The following is a 22,475-nucleotide window of genomic DNA, read 5'->3' as shown; positions in this document are numbered from 1 at the left end:
TTTCTTTTTTTTTTTTTTTTAATCAAAGAATGAATCTTTATCCTACTAGCTGGAGTCTTTGTGTTTGTAAATACCAAGGTACTCATTGTATTTCATCTTTATCTTGTATATCTAATATATTCTAACTTTTTGATCTTTCTATTTTTAAAATCAGTATTAAATTGTTTTGAGATTTACTGTTTTGCAATATAGTGTGAGGTATGCAGCTGTTAGTCTCCTTTGTTCTCACTTACTTTCCTTATTTCCCATGAGATTTTTTTACCTTTTTTTGGGGGGAGGGAGGCTCTATGTGAATTTCATTATTATTTTTTCTAGTTCTGTAAAGTAATCCTTTGATAATTTGGTATGGTATTGAATATATTCTTTTGATTAATATTGTAATTTTTATTATATTAACTCATTCTACCCTTGAGCAACAAATATTTTTCAAATTATTTGTCTTTATTTTTCTAAACAATGCTTTATTATTGAATTTATATTTTTCTTATATATCTTGGTAGATAGACTCCCTCCTAAATTTTAATACATTTTGTAATAATGTTAAATGTCATTTCTCTCTCTTTATCTTCCTGTTGGGTTTATTGACAATATATGGAAATGATGATTTGTATGAATTTAGTGTTGTGTATAATTTTTTTTTTCTTTTTGTGCCAAACAAAAAGAGTTAAGTGATTTGCCCAGGATTACACAGCTAAGTATCAAGGCTTTGGCTAAGTTCAAATTTGAATTTAGGTCCTCCTAACTTTAGATGTTGGTGCTTCATTCACTATGTCACCTCATTGCCCCATTTTATTTTATATTCTGCAAGTTTGCTAAAGTTACTGTTCCAGTATATATCATATCATCTGCAAAGTCATAAAATTGCATTTCTTTTTTACCTGTGCTTATTCCCTCAATTTTTTTTTCTAGTCTTATTGTTATTGGCAGTATTAGTAATACTAAGTCAAATAAAAGTGATGATAATGGAAATCCTTGTTTCATCCCTGCTTTTGTTGGAAAGAATTCTTGTTTATCTCAGTTGTATATAGTGGTAGTTCTTGGATTTTATATATATACACATTATTATTTTAAGGAAAGGTCCATTTAGTTCTATGTTTTCTAGTATTTAGAAATGAGTATTATATTTATCAAGATTTTTGTGCATCTCAATATTTTTTGGTCAATTTAATTATTAATATGGTTGATAATAGTTTATAGTATTCTGTTTTAGCCTCTTGGCTAGTATTTTATTTACATTTTTTGCATCTATGTTTATTAAGGATATTGATATTTAGTTGTGTTTTTTTCCCCTGCTTTGACACTTCCAGATTTATGAATCAAGATCATATCTATGTCAGAAAAGGAATTTGGTAGGATCCCCTCTTTTGCTATTTCTGCAAACAATTTGTGTGATATTAGGAATTGCTCTTTGAATATTTCATAGAAGCAAGCAAATAACAAAAAATGTCCATCTGACTTTGAAATTTTTTCCTTAGAAGTTCATATATGGATTATTCAGATTATTTCTTTGAAATTATTTTATTTAAATTCCCTATTTTTTTTTATGTTTATCTGGATATTTTATATTTTCATAAATATTTTTGTTAGTTTTATTGGAATAAAGAGTTAAGAGTAAATTGTTTCTAATTTCTTTTATTTTTAATTTATTATGCATTTTTTCATATTTGTTGTAGGTAATTTGGTTTTCATCATTCTTTTTGATCAAATTAATAGTTTTATCATCTTCTCTTCCCCACCAAAAAGTTCCTAATTTCATTAGTTCATTTGGTTTTTTGTTTTAAATTTTGTTTTCTCCTTGATGTTTTACAGTTTCTATTTTGGTGATTAGTTTTAGAATTCTGTGGTTTCATTTCCAGTTGTTTTTATTAATAAAAGTGTTTGCAGATGTAAATTTTTCCCTAAGAATTACTTTGGTTGCTTCTTCCCCACATTAGCATCAATCATTATTGTCATTATCTCTAACAAAATGATTTGTTCTTTGATCTGCTAGTTTTTTAAAATAGCTTTTCATTTCCAAAATACATGCAAAGGTAGTTGCCATCATTCATCCTTTCAAAACCTTGTGTTCCAAATTTTTCTCTCTCCCTTTTCTCCACTCTTTCCCCCTAGACAGCAAGTAATCCATTAAAGGTCAAACGTGTAATTCTTCTAAACATCTTCCACATTTATCATGTTGCGCAAGAAAAACCAGATCAAAAAGGAAAAAAATGGGGGGGAGGGGAAGAGAAACAAGCAAATAACAAAAAAAAGGTGAAATTACTTTGTTGTGATTCATATTCAGTCCCCACAGTTCTTTTTCTGGATGCAGATGGCTCTGTCCAGCACAAGTCTATTGGAATTGGCCTGAGTCACTTCATTGTTGAAAAGAGCTACTTCATCAGAATTGATTATCGCTGAATCTTGTTGTTGCTGTGTAGAATAATCTCTTGGTTTTAATCTCTTAGCATTAGTTCCTGTAAGTCTCTACATTTCTTTCTGAAATCATCCTGTTGATCATTTCTTATAGAACATCAATATTCCATTACATCATATACCATAACTCATTCAGCCATTCCCCAACTAATGGGCATCCATTCAGTGATCTACTAATCTTTAGGAGTAATTACAGTTTTGTTATTTGGCGTGTGTGTGTGTGTGTGTGTGTGTGTGTGTGTGTATGTGTGTATGAGAGAGAGAGAGACAGACAGACAGACAGAAAGACAATTGGGGCTAAGTGATTTGATCAGGGTCACACAGCTTTTGTGATCAAAAAGAGAATGCAGAGACAGTGGGGCAGGGACATTGCTGACTATGGCTCAGTAGGAGGGTGGAGCTTTTGGTTGGCATTCCTGGTCAGAAGAGAGTGCTGAAGCAAAGCCAGAGATATCATTCTCCTCTTCTCCCCTTTCCCCCGAGGATTAGAAGTGCTTACATTTATACCTCTTATTTTAAAAAAATGAGCTGGCAAAGAAGAAGGAACCCCATCCTAGAAATAACCTATGAAAATAGGGAAGACCAGGATTCATTTTCAGAGGAGGACACTGAAATAAAAAAAGCTTCTACCCTAGAGAGTAAGATGAAATGGCTCCCTGTTCAGAGAGAATTTATAGAAGAACTCAAAAAAGAATTTAGAAGTCAGGTGAGAGGCATTGAAGAAAATCAGATAAATAAACAAACAAATAAATAAAATAAAAACCATCCAAGAAAAACAAGAAGATAATGAAAAAAATTAACCATTTAGAAAAGAAAATAACAGAATCTCAGATGAAAATAATTCTTTGAAAATTAGAAGTGATGAGACCAAGAAATTAAATAGATTAAAAAGAATGAAAAAATAGAACAGAACATGAAACATCTTATTAAAAAAAAAAAAAAAAAACAGATCTGGAGAACAGACCAAGAAAAGAAAATATAAGAATAATTGAATTGCCTAAAAGTTGTGATCAAAAAATGGAATTTGACACAATAATGCAAGAAATAAACCAAGAAAATTGTTCTGGAGTAATAGAACATTAAGGGAAAATACAAATAGAAAAAATCCATTCATTATCACCTCAATAATATCCTTTGTGGAAAACACATTGGAACATTATTGCCAAATTTTGAAACCCCCATGTCAAAGAAAATTTTGCAAGAAACAAGAAAAAAAAACCCTATTAAATATGCTGGAGCTACAATTAGAATTGTAGAGAACTAGCAGTCACAATAAAAGACCTGCAGGTCTTGCAATCATATTTAATGACAAAAGAACTAGGCCTGTGGCCAAAAATAGCATTTTCCACAAAGTTATGTATAATATTGAACAAGAAAAATGAACATTCATTGAACTTGCAGATTTTCAGGACTGTCAACCAAACTCGAACTTAGTAGAAAATTTAACATAAAAAACTAATCTAAAAAATCAATTTCAAGAAACTCAACATGGATAAATTTTTTTTTGCATGGGAAATTTATAGCATATGTTTAAGGTTGACATCAACAATAAGGTAGCTCAAAAGATTGGGGCAGAGTTAAGGTAAAAATAGTAATTATGTGATACAAGTGAAGTACAGAGGAAGAAAAGACAGGCATTTTAATGGGGGAGGAATGGTCATAGTTCTGGAATCTTGGGTGTGGGTTTAATAGGAAACACCACATATATACTATGAAGGTTATAACACCCCTTAAGAGCTATAAAGAAATTAAGGAGGAGGGATGGGTAGACAGGAAAGCAAAAGGTGAAAGAAGATGAGGGAAGAATCCATGTTAGGACAAAGTTAAGTGATAGCAAGGCAAGTTAGAAGTAGAGTTAAAGCAAAAGGTCAGTAGGGATAGGAAAGATGTGTGTCTCTATATATGTATATCTATATCTTACATACAAATAAATATATCCTTAATTATTGCCTGCTTGGGGAGAAAGGGTGGAAGATGAAAGGAGGAAAAAAAGAAAGTGAAAAAGGTACACAGAGAACAAAAGAACAATTTACAGGGAAGTAAAGATGGACACTCATAAATGTAATTTCTTCTACTAATATATATACTTTCTTGAATTGGTATTTGTTACATATTTTGAATCCTCCCTGATCTGCTGAGCACATGACAAAGTTCTGTTTTGTTTCATTTTGTTTTGTATTCCTTTCTCTGTTTTTCTTTTTTCTTATTCTCTTTCTTTAAATTGGAAAAAAATATCCAGGACTACTCTGAAGGACTTATGATGAAAAATCCTATCCATACACAGAGAAGGAACTGATTGTGTCTGAATACTGACTGAAGCATGCATGTGCACTTTCTCTCTCTCTCAATTTAATTTTTCTCGGTTTTTATTTTAATTAGGGTGGAAGATCTATCTTTTCTTTCACAACTTCACTTTTGTGGAGATGTTACATAATTTCACATGTGGTTTCTTAATTGTGGGTAGGGATAAGGGAGAAAACCTGGAACTCAAAAATCTTTTTTTAAAAATTGATTTGAATGTAACTTGTGAAGAAAAACACAAAAGAAAGAAAGATAGGTGATAGATGGATGAATAGATAATGTGTAGGCTCTTTTTTTCTTCACAGATTTCAGGTAATCCAGTGATCCTTAAGTCATTTCTTTTCATTCTATTTTCTGGATTTGTGATTTTGCTAGGAGATTCTGTATATTTTCTTTTTTTTCTTCAGTATATTTTATTTTATTGCTTTTCTTTGGTGAATTCTAATATTCAAGAAGTTATTTACTTTAGTAAGGTTTTGTATAATCTTTCAAATTATTCTCTTCAGATCTTTCTTCTCTACTTCTTTTCCATATTTTCCCCCTACTGCTCTAATTTTTTGTTCTTTTAAAAAAGCCTAATTTATTTTTTGGGGGGAATTTTTGTTGGACTTGGGCCCATGCTGCATTTTTTCTTTGAGGCTTTAGTTGTAAATGTTCGAGTTATTCACTTCTGCATTTGTCTTGAGCTTCCCTGTTGCCATAATAACTATTCATAGTGGGATTCTTTTTGTGTTTGCTCATTCGTCCAGCCTAATTCTTGATTTGAATTTTATATTAATCCTGGACTTTGTAATCTTTATGAGGGTAGAACCTGGCCTGAGCCTTTGTCCTCTTATATTCTGTTGCTTTCCCATCTCAGGCTGGGGGCCTTTGAGGTTTTAGTGCTCCCAGTATGATTATATCTGGGATGAGATCCACTCACTGACTTATCATCTTAGCTCTATAAATTCCTCAATTAGATTTGGGTCTGTCAGCTTATCTCTGTTTTCAAGTTTTAATAGATTGCTGGTCTCAGCCACTATTAACCCAGTGGGAGAAACTTTAGGCTTTCTCTCTGGGTGGGGGTTGAGAACTGAGTTCTTGCTCTGTTTATAGGTTGAGAGCTATACAGCTATTCAGCTGGCTTCCAAATTCATTCCTCACTCAATATGTAGCTAAGGACCGTGATCATGCCTGCTATGTTCTATCTCAATTCTGTGATATGAATTGGGTAATGCAGAGAAAATAGCTGCTACCTTTGTCTAGTTCAGGGAACCCCTGGGATCTTCTGCCCTGGTACTAACTTGGTGCCCAGGCTTGGTCATTGAGTTCCTGAGCTTGTGCCCCATCTATAGTCTCTACAGGTCTTTTTGTGTCTATCTAAGCCATGTTGGCCTGGAAAAATGTTCGTTATGATTTCATCCTGGTTTTTTTCAGAATTCAATATGGTATTTTCTAGATCTTTGTGTAAGAGATCTAATGGGGAGCTAACTAGAGTATACTGCTTTTTCTTACTCTGCAGTTTTGCCTCCATTCCCTCCATAATATCTAGCAAGCTCTTTTCTCATCTTTTGGATGTAGTCTGGACAGCTAATATTTGAATTACAAGTTTTTTAGTATGTTATCCAGATTTTGATAAGGGCAACATCTTGAACATTGCAGAAAATGTATATAGGCCATTTTATAGTTGCTGCTCTCACTGAAAAAACACATTGCCCTTTAATTAAGGACATCTATTTCTATCTTATTTCTCTTGTAAGGAGGTTCCTTTGGATTGCCCTCTGGGGGGTACGAACATCTGTAGAAAAGTACTTGTAGATATCGATCTCTTAGGTATGAAGTCATCATCCCTGTTGGTATCACTGTAGATTTCAGGACCAGAGTTTCGGGCAGTTGTCTAGGTTTTTTCATTACTTCTGGTAGTTCTCCATAGTTCTGCCAAATAGTTCCAAATAGACTGTATCTTTACTTAGCAAATCTCAAGGAAAGATAAAGGGATATAAAATAAATGCCTTTGTTGAATTGTGTTTTTTTTTTTTTTTAATAACTTTTTATTGACAGAACCCATGCCAGGGTAATTTTTTACAGCATTATCCCTTGCACTCACTTCTGTTCTGATTTTTCCCCTCCCTTCCTCCACCCCCTCCCCTAGATGGCAAGCAGTCCTATATATGTTAAATAAGTTGCAGTATATCCTAGATACAATATATGTGTGCAGAACCGAACAGTTCTCTTGTTGCACAGGGAGAATTGGATTCAGAAGGTATAAATAACCCGGGAAGAAAAACAAAAATGCAAGCAGTTTATATTCATTTCCCAGTGTTCTTTCTTTGGGTGTAGCTGCTTCTGTCCATCCTTGATCAATTGAAACTGAATTAACTCTCTTTATTGAAGAGATCCACTTCCATCAGAATACATCCTCAAACAGTATCGTTGTTGAGGTATATAATGATCTCCTGGTTCTGCTCATTTCACTCAGCATCAGTTCATGTAAGTCTCGCCAGTCCTCTCTGTATTCATCCCGTTGTCATTCCTTACAGAACAATAATATTCCATAACGTTCATATACCACAATTTACCCAACCATTCTCCAATTGATGGGCATCCATTCATTTTCCAGCTTCTAGCCACTACAAACAGGGTTGCCACAAACATTTTGGCACATACAGGTCCCTTTCCCTTCTTTAGTATCTCTTTGGGGTATAAGCCCAGAAGTAACACTGCTGGATTAAAGGGTATGCACAGTTTGATAACTTTTTGAGCATAGTTCCAAATTGCTCTCCAGAATGGCTTGGATGGGTTCACAATTCCACCAACAATGTATCAGTGTCCCTGTTTTCCCACATCCCCTCCAACATTCTGCATTATCTTTCCCTGTCGTTCTAGCCAGTTTGACAGGTATATAGTGGTATCTCAGAGTTGTCTTAATTTGTATTTCTCTGATTAATAATGATTTGGAGCATATTTTCATATGGCTAGAAATAGTTTAAATTTCTTCGTCTGAGAATTGTCTGTTCATATCCTTTGACCATTTATCAATTGGAGAATGGCTTGATTTCTTATAAATTAGAGTCAATTCTCTATATATTTTGGAAATGAGGCCTTTATCAGAACCTTTGATTGTAAAAATGTTTTCCCAGTTTATTGTTTACCTTCTAATCTTGTCTGCATTTGTTTTGTTTGTACAAAAACTTTTCAATTTGATATAATCAAAATTTTCTATTTTGTGGTCAATAGTGATCTCTAGTTCTTCTTTGGTCATAAATTCCTCCCTCTTCCACAGATCTGAGAGGTAAACTATCCTATGCTCTTTCAATTTATTTATAATCTCATTCTTTATGCCTAGGTCATGAACCCACTTTGCCCTTATCTTGGTGTACAGTGTTAAATGTGGGTCAATGCCTAGTTTCTGCCATACTAATTTCCAATTTTCCCAGCAATTTTTTGTCAAATAATGCGTTCTTATCCCAAAAACTGGGGTCTTTGGGTTTGTCAAACACTAAATTATTAAAGTTATTGGCTGTTTTGTCCTTTGAACCTAACCTATTCCATTGATCAACTAGTCTATTTCTCAGCCAATACCAGATGGTTTTAGCAACTGCTGCTTTATAATATAATTTTAAATCTGGTACAGCTAGGCCACCTTCATTTGATTTTTTTTTTTCATTATGAATTGTGGTTTTATGAGGTTCAACAATATATCTCTAAGTACACTGTTTTTACTTTGTAGTATTGTTTTTTCCCAAGTTAAGGAAATTCATTAAACAAATATTTGCTTTTAGTGTCTAACACCAACTAGAATTTCAGGTCAGATTTATTTGGCATGTTTGATATAAATTGAATAAATATATAGTGTGCCTTACAAGGCAGCAATTGGTTATTGACCATTATATGTACCTCAGAAATACATTGTTGTTGTTTAGCCATTTTCAATTGTGTCCTACACTTGGTTACCCCATTTGGAGTTTTCTTGGCAAAGATACTAGAATGGTTTGCTATTTCCTTCTCCAGGTCACTTTACAGATGAGGAAACTGAAGCAAACAGGGTGAAGTAACTTGCCCAGAATTACTAGAGCTAGGAAGTCTCTGTTGGTAGATTTGAACTCGAGAAGATGAGCCTTCCTGATTCCAGGCCCAGCCTACTACCCAGCTATCATGTAGCTGCCCCTCAGGAAGAAATACTTTCTGAAAATGTTCAAGAAAAGGATTCTACAATGAAGATGCTTGACAAAACTTGAGAGATTTTGCTTCCTTTTAGTTTGGGGGTCAAAGTGAAGTTACCTTATTATTAGGAATTGATTAGGTATCATAGTTTTATGTAGCAAACGTCCCTTCCAGAAGTTGTTTCACATTCATTTTTATAGGTAGATTTCTTTTTTTTCTTTTTTTTTAATAACTTTTTATTGATAGAACTCATGCCAGGGTAATTTTTTACAACATTACCCCTTGCATTCACTTCTGTTCCGATTTTTCCCTTCCCTCCCTCCACCCCCTCCCCCAGATGGCAAGCAATCCTTTACATGTTGAATAGGTTACAGTATATTATAGGTAGATTTCTTTGAAAACTTAAAGCAAAAATAAAACCATTGAACTTTTCTAATTCATCTAATGTCATAGAATAGTTATTGCCTTTCGAACATCAACATTTCTGAATGTTTCTAAGCATTGGCTTCCAAAAGAAATTTTTTTGAAAAGAAAAGATGGGACTTTGCATAACTATGACTTGGACTGTTAAATATAAAGTAAGGCCAAATAGTGTATAATTTTTAATTGTTTGAAGGGTCCACACACAGTTTGAGAAGCAACAATTCATTGCCAAAAGAAACATTTTTATCTTTCAGGCATTATGGCTCTTCATGAACTTGGGTCCATGTCCACATTACTTATTAACATTTATATTATGATCCATAGAAGGAACGTCATTGATAGGAATGATCATTTTTGGAATCAGATGAAGAATTCCTTTTCTCTGCCTTACATATTTCAATGGTAGCAGTTATGCCATTGAATTTACTGTCTGAGAGCTTACCATTGGATAAATATGATAGGATATTTCTTAATAGTTTTTTTAAAATACATTTTTGTTGATATCTTCTGTTTCATACATCATTACAATTATCTCAGCTATTACCCCCTTTCTCAGAAAAATCATCCTATATAACATATTTTTGAGAGGAAAAAAAATCAACATATCTAATCAATACATTGGAAAAAATCTTAAAATCTATGCAGTTGTGAACTTTTCTCCTCTACAAAGGGGAGGAATCCTATTATAAAGATGCAGCAGGATTCAACTGAAGAGATATTTCTTAATAGTTCTGAAATCTTTTCATCAGAGAGTCTCTTGGACATTCTATCATTAATGATGGAAATATAACTATATTAATATGATAGCCATACTATACATTTTGAAAATCTGAAAGTCCTCCCCCCCAATTTCAAGTTAGTAAAATAGAAACAAAGTATATGCAAAGATAAGCTTTTATTATGCTCTATCAATTATTGAAAATTTTTATAAGCACTTGACAAGTTTCTATTGATGTTCCAAGGAATAGACTGATGATATGAGCAAAGAGACCCAGTAGAAAAAATTGTAGAATCATGTCTTCATATTTATAATAAATTGTTAAGAATTATCCAGCACATCTAGTTCTTTTAGGTAAGACCATGTGTTGTGTATGTGTGTGTGGTTTTTTTCTTTTTAGTAATATGAAAAAGTCTATGGAATGCTAATAAGAAGTATTGATAACAAAAGGTTAATTGTTGAGGTATGAAATATAAATGTCTTTTTGAATTTCAAGTGTTCAAAAAATTGTTTTATCAATTGATGAACTTAGTTATCCTATTAACAATCACTTATTTTCCTTCCCTCACCCCACTGGAAAAAAAGAAAAACAAAAATACTTATAACAAAAAGGAATGGTCAATCAAAACAAATGTACAGGTTGGCCATATCAAAAGATTTTGTCTGTCTATATCTTAAGCCTATTGCTATCAGGATGTGGGTAGCATTTGTCATTTTGGGTACTCTGGAATTATGGTTGATCATTGCATTGATACTAATCTTTCTGAGTGGTTCATCTCTATAATATTATTGTTAGGTAAATTTTACTCCTAGTTCTGGTCACTTCACTCTATATCACTTCATTTAAACTGGTTTCTCTGAAGTCATCCCTCTGGTCATGTCTTACAATATAATATTATTCCATTGTATTCATCTATCGTTTTTGTTTGATCGTTCCTCAAATGATAGGCAAATCCTTAGTGTGGCAAAGAGTTACTATAAGTATATGTGTATCCTTTACTTTTTTCCTCTTCTTTCTTAATAATGATATTGCTGATCAGAGGATATGCAGAGTTTATGATTTTGGTGTGGCTTAGTTCTAAATTGTTTTCCAGAAGTCCTAGACTAGTTCACCAACTTCATCTTATTTTTAGTACACCTATTTCCTGCGAACCCCTCTTATTGTTTGTCATAATACTTTTTGATCGAGTTGGACAATCTGATGTATGCATGGTGGAGTTTTTTTTTTTTTTTTCAATTTACATTTTTCTAATTGTTAGTGATCTAGGTCACATATAGCTTGAATTTTTTTATTTGGAAACTTGTACACTTTTTAGTTTTATGTGATCAAAATTGTCAATTTTATCTCCTTGTGATCCTTTCTATCCCATGCTTGGTCAAGAACTCTTCCCCATGCATAACTTTCTCTTTTCTAGCTTTTAATGTTATTTATTCCCCTTTCAGTTTCTTCTTCAGAGTTATTTTGTTATAATTTAATTTTTTATTTATTCACTTTTTCTACCATTCTTATGTCCTTCGAACAAAGCCAGTGTTTCCTACTCTGAAGCTCTCTAGATTCTTCTTGTAGAATTATTATTTTTTTTTAATGCCTGAGTTTACGTGGGATTACTTTAAACCTATAGTATTTCTTTGTTGTGTTTAGTGTTTCCATCTCCCTTGGTTCCTCCAAGCTGTAAACTCAGGCTAGATTGCTTTTAAAGACATCAAAAAGATTCATTAATAAATGTGATTTTCTTCAATCCATCTTTTTTTTTTTTTTTTTCTTTTAAAATGGTGGCCACATAGTATATTAATCATAGTGAACATTCAAATAAAATGAAGCATTCTTAAAAAAAAGTCACCTGTTTTGAAATACTTACACTTATCTTTCTAGAAATTCTGGGGTGCCCAAAGTAAGGGATCCAAAGCAGCCTTGTCAGTAAATCATGGGAAAGATTAAACTCAATGGGAAGAGGGTACAGAATGTACATCTTATTCTTTTTTGGGGGGAGGGGGGATTTGTTTGTTTGAATTTTTATTTTTATTTATTTATTTTTAAATATCTTTTTATTGACAGAACCCATGCCAGGGTAATTTTTTACAACATTATCCCTTGTACTCACTTTTGTTCCGATTTTTTTCCCCTCCCTCCCTCCATCCCCTCCCCCAGATGGCAAGCAATCCTATACATGTTAAATATGTCACAGTATATCCTAGATACAATATATGTTTGCAGAACCGAACAGTTCTCTTGTTGCACAGGGAGAATTGGATTCAGAAGGTCTAAATAACCTGGGAAGAAAAACAAAAATGCAAGCAGTTTATATTCATTTCCCAATGTTCTTTCTTTGGGTGTAGCTGCTTCTGTCCGTCCTTGTACATCTTAATTCTTAAAAACGCCACGTACTAAGCTGGGGATTAAACTATATATGTTAAGTAAAGCTTGACAGTTTTGAGAAAAGAATTTGACAGGGCCACATACTTTTTAATTTTGGTCATAGCCACAGCCCCTTTCTTTCTCAGCCAGTATTTAAACATTTTTTTTCAGCTCTAGAGATGAAGGTCATCAAGGCCAAGCCTCTCAATTTATAGATATAGATAAAATGAGAAAAAAACCCTAAAGTTCAGAGAGATTAAATCATTTTCTTCCTTAGACCATCCAGCTACCAAATGTCTTTATTTCTTGTTTTTGTTCCTAAAGGACTTCCACCAACTCCAGTCCAGCTCCTCTATCCTGTGTCCAGATTCAGTAATGTCAAATCTCTCCAGCATCTTTGCCGCTTTCGGATCCGACAGCTTGTCCGCATAGATCACATCCCGGATCTTCCTTTACCGAAGTATGTTGGCATTTGGATTTGAGTAATATGGGGACTATGGGAAAAGATAGATCCATGTCCTGATAATCTATTGGCTCAAATTGCGGAAATGGAATTTGGTGTAAGTGTTCTCAATTATCATCTTTTCCAGGTCTGTTTCTTCCTAACACCTGACTTTAGGACTATGGTATGCATTCAAAAGATAAGGATATATGTATATACCTATAAAATTCTAAAGTCAGGTGGGGAAGAACATGATAGGAGTAATATTGGGACACCTAAAAGAAGAAACCAGAGAAAGAACAATAGATGAAAATATAGCAAGGAATCCTATAAGAACTGTATGAGGGACATTTAAGAATAGTCTCCTTCATCTGTACAGGGACAGAGAAGGGGAAAAAGGAAAAAAAAAAACAGCCTTATTTTTCTTAATTTTTTTTATTATATGTCTTTTATTATAATTGCTCCTGCCAATTCTGTGTTCTAGGCCTCTGATCTCTTACATCAGAAAGTTCTACTACTATGATCCTCAAGAAGAAGTATATTTGTCCTTGAAGGAAGCGCAGCTCATTTCAAAACAGAAGCCGGAGGTGGAGCCCTCCACGTAGCGAGGGGCCCTGGGACAGCTGTGCTGCTGTCAGGTGAGATGTGTGCTTCTTAGCCACTCAGCCGTGTTTCCTATGTTTCAAGAAGCATGAATTGAACATCTTTTCCCTGTCTTGAGTCCTGTATTAAGTGCCTTCTTTCCCTCAAAGAGCTTATAGTTTTGAAGAGAAAGGATCAGAGATTTCAAGCTAGAGCAGACTTTTAGAGGCCACCAACTCTGAGGAAACAATCTTAGAAAAAGTAAGCAGGATAGTAAGTGACAGAGCCCGGAGATGAACCCAGGCCTGTGGCTGTAAATCCAATGTTCTTTCCATTTCTGCCTTGATGATATAAGATGTCTGACATGAATATGGAACACCTAAAAGAATATTTATAGAGAAAGTAAAGATACTTGTAAATGAATATGGTGCTGGATACTATGTGGATAATCTTTCCCAGCTCTTGTGGAAGACGCCCACCCTGAGTTTATTCACCCTCACATACATAATCATCTGTGGTGGAGAAAAATTTTTGGTTTCTCTTGCCACTGTTGGTTATATAGCATTAGAAACCAAAGAAAATTTCTCATCACCAGCAAATTAAGGTTCTTTAAAGTTGAATTTGGGCCACAGAAAAGTAATTGGTAACAGTTTTGATGAGCCAGAAAAATTCACTTAATATATTTTCTTTTTATTTTTCTCTTTATTTTCTGCTATTTTTTTTCTTCTGATCAAGCTCCTTGGCATCATCTGTTTATATAGAAGAATTTTGAATCTTTCTTAATAAGGGATTTTAAAAGATAGAGGAAGAGAGGGCAAAGTTGCTGGAGTTCTAGGGTTTTGTTGTTAGAACTGGTAGTATTGACTTACACGTTAAATCTCATGATCCATAAATACAATCTATGAAAATCCATAGATTGTATTTATCAGTGAACTGTAGCTCTGTCCTTCTTACTTAAGTTGATAGGTGCTTTTTCAGGTACTTATTTCCTGGACTTTTCCCCAAAAAGCCAAAATAAAACACTATCAATATAGGTATCTTTTATTAAGATGAAAAGGAAACCTTTACTTTTGATTTTTTTATCCTACTATCATTCTATAGTAAAAGAAGAATAATTTCACATTATAAATATATATGTCCTTATTATACCCACACACTTTTTAGTGGGTCTATGATCTCCTTTACCTTAGGCTGTTCTTGCATCTCCCTGTGCCATTTGTTCTGGCTCTGGGTGTTCTCGTTCGTTCATTAGTGAGTGAGTTTGTATGTAGACCAATGAAGACAGAAATATTTTAGCAAGATAAATTTTAGCAAGGTAAAATGCAACTGGAAATATATCTAGAGACCTCCTAGTCCAACTCTAATTTTATAAATGTGGAAACTAAGGTTCAAAGAATAAAAGTGGGATTCAAACTCTTTATGAACCAGTATTGGTGGTGTTTCTATACTAGTGAAATAGTTATCTGATGCATAAACCTATCTTAAGGCAACATTTATGGAAATCTAAGATTTGTAGTGACCAATAGAATTTTTCTCTATGGTAATTTTAGTATAGTAGGAGACAGAAATATATGCCATGTCTATAGTGCTCCCGCACAGCAGGTGAGAACTGTTAGCGTCTCCATTATTTCCTAGTTTGCCAACACCATCCCACATGGTGAGACTTTATTAGATCTATCCTACTAGAATCACTGCATTAGGCTCTGGGCGTCACCAAAAAGGAAAAATTTTTCTTCCTCCTCCCCTCCCAGTCTTCTGCCACCATCCCCTTATTGTCTTATTTCAGGGTGAGATTACTTTTCTTAAATTTCTACAGCTAAACCAGAACAGTTGGAAAGGTACACAAGGTGTTAATGGAGTAGTCATTAATTCTATTAGACCTAAGCTAATATCCATAACTATATGTTGTCTCTGAGGGCAATTTGTGAACCTGTGGGGAAAATAGAAGGCCATGAGAATTTCAGGAAAGGCATTGGGGGTGGGGTGGGGCGTAAAGAAAAGGATAGTAGAAGTCTTAGAATAGTACTAACAAGTGACTGGTGTCACTTTGGTACTGGTACCACAGGATGTTTGTCTTTGTGTTATCTTAGTATTGAGCTAACTATATTACTTAGAATAATTTTTGTTGTTGCCATTGGTACCTATCTCATTTTACTTGACAATATGATAATACTTAGATGAAGTCCATTCTACTTCAAAAATGTTAGACCTTTGCCATTGTTGATTTTGATTTTTCTTTCTTTTCTACTTAAGGTATTTGGTGGCCAAGCTCCAGTTGCAAAGAACCAAATGAAGCTACATGGTTGATGAGGGGAGGGAAGAGCAAATGGGAAGGAGGAACAGTTAAACTTTCTATACAAATGTTTTAATTCCCATAAAAGGCACAGAAGAAGCACACAAAAAAGTTCCTGAGGTGGGAATACCAACTGCCAGCTCTGAATCCCCTGTTGGGATCATACAACTGGATCAACTCCTCGGAAAGGTGGAGAAAGTCTCAGTACTGTTTCTTTTTCAGAAGTTTTATTTTTGATATTGCCATTTTCAGTATGGAAAACATAGTCTTAAGAGCAGCTGGGGATTGTGCCTATTGGATTTGAGGTGGGTTTAAGAAAGTGCTGCCCCATTCAATGAAAAGAAAGGGCTTACAGACAAACCCTTTAACATTAGCCATGGTGCTCTGCAATGGAGAAAACATGTCATAAGTAATGAGGGCCTAAGGGAAGATGGAATGAGAAATTTGGAGTTGCCTAATTATGAGCCTTTTGTAAAGAGTATAGGCTCCTTAGAGGAGCTGCTAAAGAAGGGCAAACAGTATGAAACAAAACATTGTGGGAAAGAAACAAATGGGTATTGTTTGCAATTTATTTGAAGAATTTTCACACCTTTTTGAGGTCTGAGATGTTGAAATCACATGCCTCTGACATTTAGAAGCTTTTAAAATTTGCTCTACCTATTTCCTGAAATCCATGACCTCAGGGTACTTCTGTTCTTCCTTATAAACTAGGAAGAAATTAACCGTTTTAGCTCTCCCTTCTCTCTCTATAGCAGCACATTTTATTCTGGACATGGTATATCCCCTTATTCCACAAAGGAAATAATATTTTTATTGTTGCTTGAATGGTTCAAAGCCCCAATTGTGGTTTCAGATTCTTCATGTCAGACCATCTCTATAATTTAGAATTTCTCACTTAATCTAACAACATGAAGATAGAGATGAGGGACAAAATCATCACCCCTTTTCTAGAAATTCTATCTCCAGAGGGCAGGGTTCTAAAGATCTGATTGGCACTGTTAAATCTCATGCTTTGAAGTTTATCTTCTGTCTAAGCATGTCATTCAGCTTCTGGACTGGAGAGGTAACAAGAAACCAAATAGTGGCTTTATTTCCAAACATATATTTTGGGGGTGGGGAGTGTATCATGATCACTGCCCTCCTTTTGATGAGAAATCCAGTCCAATACCGATTTGGAACCTATTGTCTTTTGACCCTTAAGTCTTCCTGTTGAGAAGAGAAATTCAGGGAGGCTTTTTGAAAGTTTAAAACTTGTCCCAAAGGTGACCATCACTTGACTCTGAATGATAAGCTTTTGAGAACTGTTGTCAAGTGGAGTTGACCGAGTTGAGATTTCATATTAAGATGTAAGATTATAAAATATTCTGATATAAGAAGGACCAGACTGTTAATACTCTGCAATAGGTGCTCCATGAAACTGTTTCCACAACTCCCCTGTGTTTATCTTTACTTCATTTTAGTGTTAACAAATCCAACATTATCATTTCATGAAAGTTTGGAGTGAGGCCCTCAGTGTGTCTCAGTAAATTGAAGAAATACCTCATCTGGAAGCACTGCCTACTGAAGGCTGAAGTGGTGGCTCCCTCTGTCACAAGTCCCCCCATTCCAAATAGCCAGTCTCCCAAACTATAAATCTTTAAAAGGATATAAAGATACCTAGGAAATCTGGCCATGATATCTGCTTTGCAGTATCAATGTAGACCAGAATTCATATCATAAGGAACATTTCCCTTTTGTTGCTCTTAGAACAGCACTCACAATGAAGAAATAGGCTTAGCACCTGTGAACTTCCACCCTGGAAAGGACTTTAGAATCCCTTGTAGTTATTAGAAGGCAGATGCAACCCCTATTTTCTTTGGCTATTGCCAATGAAAGATTAAAATTTTCTATTTTTGAAGTACCTTGAGGGAAAAAAAGACCTGAAACCTGATTCCTGCCTAAGTTTAGATAGGAATTTGGGGATATACTTTGTGTTACGTAATGCATTTAGAAAGTAGTATGACAATGTAAAATCAATAGCCAAATTTTAGTACAGATATGTGATAGGCAGGGAAGGTTTCATAGATGTGAAACTTAACAGTCTTGAGGGTTTAGTGGGATTGAAAGAGGCAAAAAGGGAGTAGATACACAGAGATAGAAGTGAGTGGGACATAGTGGGAAGCATAGAGCCCAAAGCCATACTAGCTATATACATCAGCCTTGAGTTTTTCTGCCTTTTCAGCTCATTGTTCTATACTTAGAGACCTCCAGGATCCATCAACAGATCTCAACCTGAGAGGGGATCTGGAGGAAGAAGACTGCTGAGAAGAGTCTAGAGCTACGCTCCCCTTCCCTGGCAGCCCCATAGGACCATCTGAAGGCTGCCAACCCCCTACCTATTATTTCACCGGGACACCTGAGGAAGGAATAACTTTGACCTTTTTTCTGAAGGCATTTGAATTTCCATGTCCTAAATCAAACTGGCCTGAAAAATTGACAGTTGTCCCCACTCATCTTCCTTCCTAGCCGCAGGGGCAATTGCTCCTGTTAACAGTCTCTTGCTGGATACTCATCCTCCAGTAGAGGATGGTAGAACAGAAAAGGACAGGAAGGAACTTGGCTATCCTCAGGAAGTGAGTCTGGAAATAGCAGAAAAGCAGAGAATGATTGGACTAGGATTGCCTAAGGTGAGGTCCAAGAGGTTAGAAATAGAACAGGGAGAGTCTGAGCAGCTAGGCCAGTAATATACGCCCTTCATGCCCTCCAGATACCCTCTAACTAGACTGCCTACCTACCTCTTCCTCATTCACAATAAACTCAACAAAAATGGCAAGTTACTCATGAACTCATTCTCCCCCACTCCCATTTTCTTTTTAAGTCACAAAAACTGGAAAAAGACAGAGGACTCATGGCTTCTTGAAGGGTTAGCTTGGGCAAATGATGTCAGTTGTGCCCTTAGGCTACCTTGAAAAGGAAACTCAATCCTCTCGTCCATCATCTACTGTAACCTTCCTTGGGACAGGAATAGACTTAAACTTATGTGAGCTAGTGACAACTACTGCTATAACTTGCTATTACTTGAAATTCATATGCTGCGATGGGGGTGGGGAGGGTGGGACTTAATGGGGAGACACATCTATGGGTGAGGACAGATGGCTTTGAGGCTCCTGATCAATAATGTTTGCCTTGGCCTGGGGACCTAGCCCTGTGCCTAGATATAATGACTGGAACCCTCTGAAACCTGAGCTGCCTCAGGGAAGGGACTTGGAAAGGGGTGGGGCCAGCTCCATTCTGTTCTAGTAGCGCTGCTTATATAAACCCCTTCTCCTTATTAAGATTGGGAACAGTGTGGAGGTGGGGAGCTTCCAGTCCAGTCTGCTCCCAAGAAGAGGTGGGGAAGGTCAGGACACCCAGAATGGTGCTGAAGATGAGGCAAAAGGAGAAAGACACATCCTAGGAGAAGTCCCAGCCTCTCAGGTCTTTCCTCTGGGCTCCTGGAATAGCAAAGCTTTCCTGAAGCCCTCTGCTCTCTGCAGGAAAAAAAAAAAAGAATTGTTTTTTGTTTTCTCTTTTACCTTCCTTGTTGCCTCTAACTTCCTTTTGAGCTCTGGGGTTGAAAGGCCTGGCAATGCAAGAGGTCTGCAAGTCTGGGTGCATGTCTGTCTTTACTTACAGAATTGTTACCCATCATTTGGGAAGTTGGGAGCATCTCTGTTGGGGGGAACTGACATGATGGCCAAGTTTAAGAAAATGTTCTCTGCCCCCAAGGGAGAAGCTTTGGAGTTAGACATTTTCCCTATGGGAATCTTTTGGTTTGGTTTGTGGGGGGTGGGGAGGGTCAGAGGAGGGAGAGGGTAAGTGCTTTTATCTATAGTCTCCAACATAGCTGGTCTTACACTGAATTTGTGCTATTGCATACATGTAGCCATCTTTCTTTTCACTGCAGCAGTGTTTATTGGTAGTTCAAAATGATTTATTTGCTCCTGGGGAGTAAAACTTTTTTATTTAAAAAAGAAAAAATTAATGAACCAACCTCCCCTTCTCCCTTTAAAATGACCCTTATAATAAGTATCTAGAGATTATTGGGTCATAAGACTTAAAAAAGCAGAGTCAGGTACAGAAGTCCTTGTGACACCCAATTATGACCTGGGGAATGTGATCCTTCATGCTCAGCACAATCTAGAGGAGGATTTGAAAGTGAGATTTTGGGTGGGAGTTGGAGGGGGTAGGGGATAAGCCACAGAGATAGGGAAGCTAGGGATCCAGGTGCTGCAGTTAAAACAGAAATGGTAATGCACTGTTTTTAAAAGTTTTATTTTCTGACACAAGAAAACCTTTTCTTTACATGCAGATTACGTGTATACATTTCTGTATTTGTCCTCTTTACTCCTTTTCCCCTTTCTGGCTTGGTGCTGCCATCATGGTCCCCATTTTTTTGGTTGTTCTCCAGTGGTCTCTTTCCAGCCAGCCCTGCTCCCTGAGTTTGTTGATTCACTGTCATTTCTATTTTATATCATCTTAAAGAGTCCATGGAACACTTCCCACAGAAGGGCATGAGGCAGCAGCCAAGAAGGAAATAAGGCAATCAACAGTAGGAGGATAGACTTAAATGGCTGGTCGCAGCTGGACTGCGATCTTTGTTGCCCTTAGAGAAGACATTCGAGAAGAAGACAGTTCACACCCTTCATCAAAAGTAAAGTGGTCAAAGATAATAGGGCCTCAGCTCAGAAGCCAGAGTCTTCTCTGCCTTAGCTCCTCAGCCTGCAGAAATGGATCAGGAACAGTGGCTTGATTTCTTCCACCTAGAATCTCTCTTGGGAAGGTTCTAACCCTTAGAGCTGCACCGTGAATCTTCCAAAGAACATAAACCAGTCACTGGTCTCTTGGAAAACTAGCTTGTTTGGATGCAGAAACTGGTAGTGTTAATGACAAAGCCACTTTTGTCTCTTTGTGTTCTAGGAAAACTTTAAAAATACGGTATCCAAATCTGGGCTCAGGTTCTTTGCTAGTTCTCAGTAAGCTAATTAGTCCCTTCCCTTCACCTCCCACCCCCAACTTTGTGCCCTTCTTGAAAGCATCCTCATTACCACCAGCCCAAAGTGACCTGGCTTCTTTTCCCACTTAGTTTGGACACATTTTTCTCCCCACCTTCCCCTTATTTCCTACCTTTTTTGTGCTTAATTTATTAAAATAGTTGCTGTATAATTTATTTTCATAAACTATTAAAATGTACTAAATGGTTAAAAATAGACTTGCAGGCCAATCTTTAAGGGGGGGAAGAGTATGGGGGATGGGGAAGATGTTTTGATATAAACATAACAAATGCACTTTGGGTGTGTTTTGGTATTTTTCTTGGGGGTGGGGGGGTGGGGGGATGTTTGGATGTTCCTGTAGATTAGTTACAGAATGGGGATTGTCTGTATATATTGTATTAATAGGCATGTTTGGACTCTTGTATTCAGACATTAGTAGCTGCTGCAGGTCCTGTTTGGAAATCCCATGTAAAATTCCCAGTTTTTTTGTAAGTGTTGGTGCGGGAGACATTTGACTCTTGTGTTTGTATCTCCTTTTTATGACTGTTGTTCAGACCCATGTCTTTTTGGGGAGGGGTGGGAAGGGAATTTGAAATAAAAATGTTTAGAAATTGTTTTGTGTTGATTTCTCTCCTAGTTTCCTTCACCATAATACAGCTTCTTTCCTAATAATTAGTATTATTGACTCTTTCATGGAATCTTTCCCATAAAGATTGAATAAATTCCTCGATGCCAGGTAGAATTTCCAAAGAGAAATTTGTGAGATTTAATTGGTGCTAGAAGGTATGTCTGGTAGGAACATATGGCACTTGACAGATGTCTGTTTGTAATAAGTGTTAATGTTTATATAATTCACTTTATATCCATCTTATTACAAAAACTTTTTGAAGTGTCTATTCCACATATTATCTTCATTTTATAGATGAGAAAACTGAGACCCAGAGAGAAAAAGTGATTGGCCAGTTTTCGTACTGGTCCAAATTGGAATTTGAACAATTTCTACTTCCTTTTTGTTCTGACTCTTTGCCTGCTTCCTTTCTGCCTACAAAAAATGGAAATTACTTCAGTCCATTGACAAAAAACCTCCCTATCACAGGATTTATAGGCATAAGGAGAAGTAAGGAAAAGAAAATAATTTGTTGTGGAATATGATCATTCGACTCGAGTCGAGAGATCCCAAAATGTCTTGCTCAAGCAAGTTAGTAGTGGAGATTGAATTTATTTTAGAGAATAGTGGGTCTCTATTGCATCATTTCTAGTCCACCATCCTCATTTTATATACATTGGAGAAACGCAATGGAAGTTTTCATGGATGGGACAAGATCACATGGGAGTAACCGACTGGTTCATCCTCAGTTCCATACTGTTTATTTGGTAAGTTGGAAACTTTTTTTTTTAATTTAATTTTTATTTAATAATTACTTTATATTGACACTCGTTTCTGTTCCGATTTTTTTTTCCCTCCCTCCCTCCGCCCCCTCCCCTAGATAGCAAGCAGTCCTTTATATGTTGGATATGTTGCAGTATATCCTAGATACAATATATGTTTGCAGAACTGAACAATTCTCTTGTTGCATAGGGAGAATTGGATTCAGAAGGTATAAATAACCCGGGAAGAAAAACAAAAATGCAGATAGTTCACATTCGTTTCCCAGTGTTCTTTCTTTGGGTGTAGCTGCTTTTGTCCGTCATTTATCAATTGAAACTCAGGTCTCTTTGTCAAAGAAATCCACTTCCATCAAAATATGTCCTCATACAATATCGTTGTCGAAGTGTATAATGATCTCCTGGTT

The 22,475-nt window shown here is 35.8% G+C and overlaps 1 protein-coding gene across 2 annotated transcripts in view; it reads left to right on the top strand.

Moving 5' to 3' along the window:
• SOCS7 (suppressor of cytokine signaling 7) overlaps positions 1 to 21,296 on the top strand; it is a 48,259-nt gene extending 26,963 nt beyond the window's left edge. For both annotated transcript variants that reach the window (XM_051994678.1, XM_051994677.1), the window contains 3 exons: positions 12,678 to 12,813; positions 13,280 to 13,433; positions 15,631 to 21,296. In XM_051994678.1, coding sequence (XP_051850638.1) covers positions 12,678 to 12,813; positions 13,280 to 13,400 — 257 coding nt within the window. In that variant the 3' untranslated portion in view covers positions 13,401 to 13,433; positions 15,631 to 21,296. The remainder of the gene's footprint in view (positions 1 to 12,677; positions 12,814 to 13,279; positions 13,434 to 15,630) is intronic.
• Positions 21,297 to 22,475: the final 1,179 nt, after the last annotated feature.

Source organism: Antechinus flavipes, chromosome 4 (assembly GCF_016432865.1).
Source record: "Antechinus flavipes isolate AdamAnt ecotype Samford, QLD, Australia chromosome 4, AdamAnt_v2, whole genome shotgun sequence".
In the NCBI taxonomy this organism is placed as follows: Eukaryota; Metazoa; Chordata; class Mammalia; order Dasyuromorphia; family Dasyuridae; genus Antechinus; species Antechinus flavipes.
The sequence above is the reverse complement of the archived record's forward strand: the minus strand, read 5'-3'. Positions and strand labels throughout refer to the sequence as shown.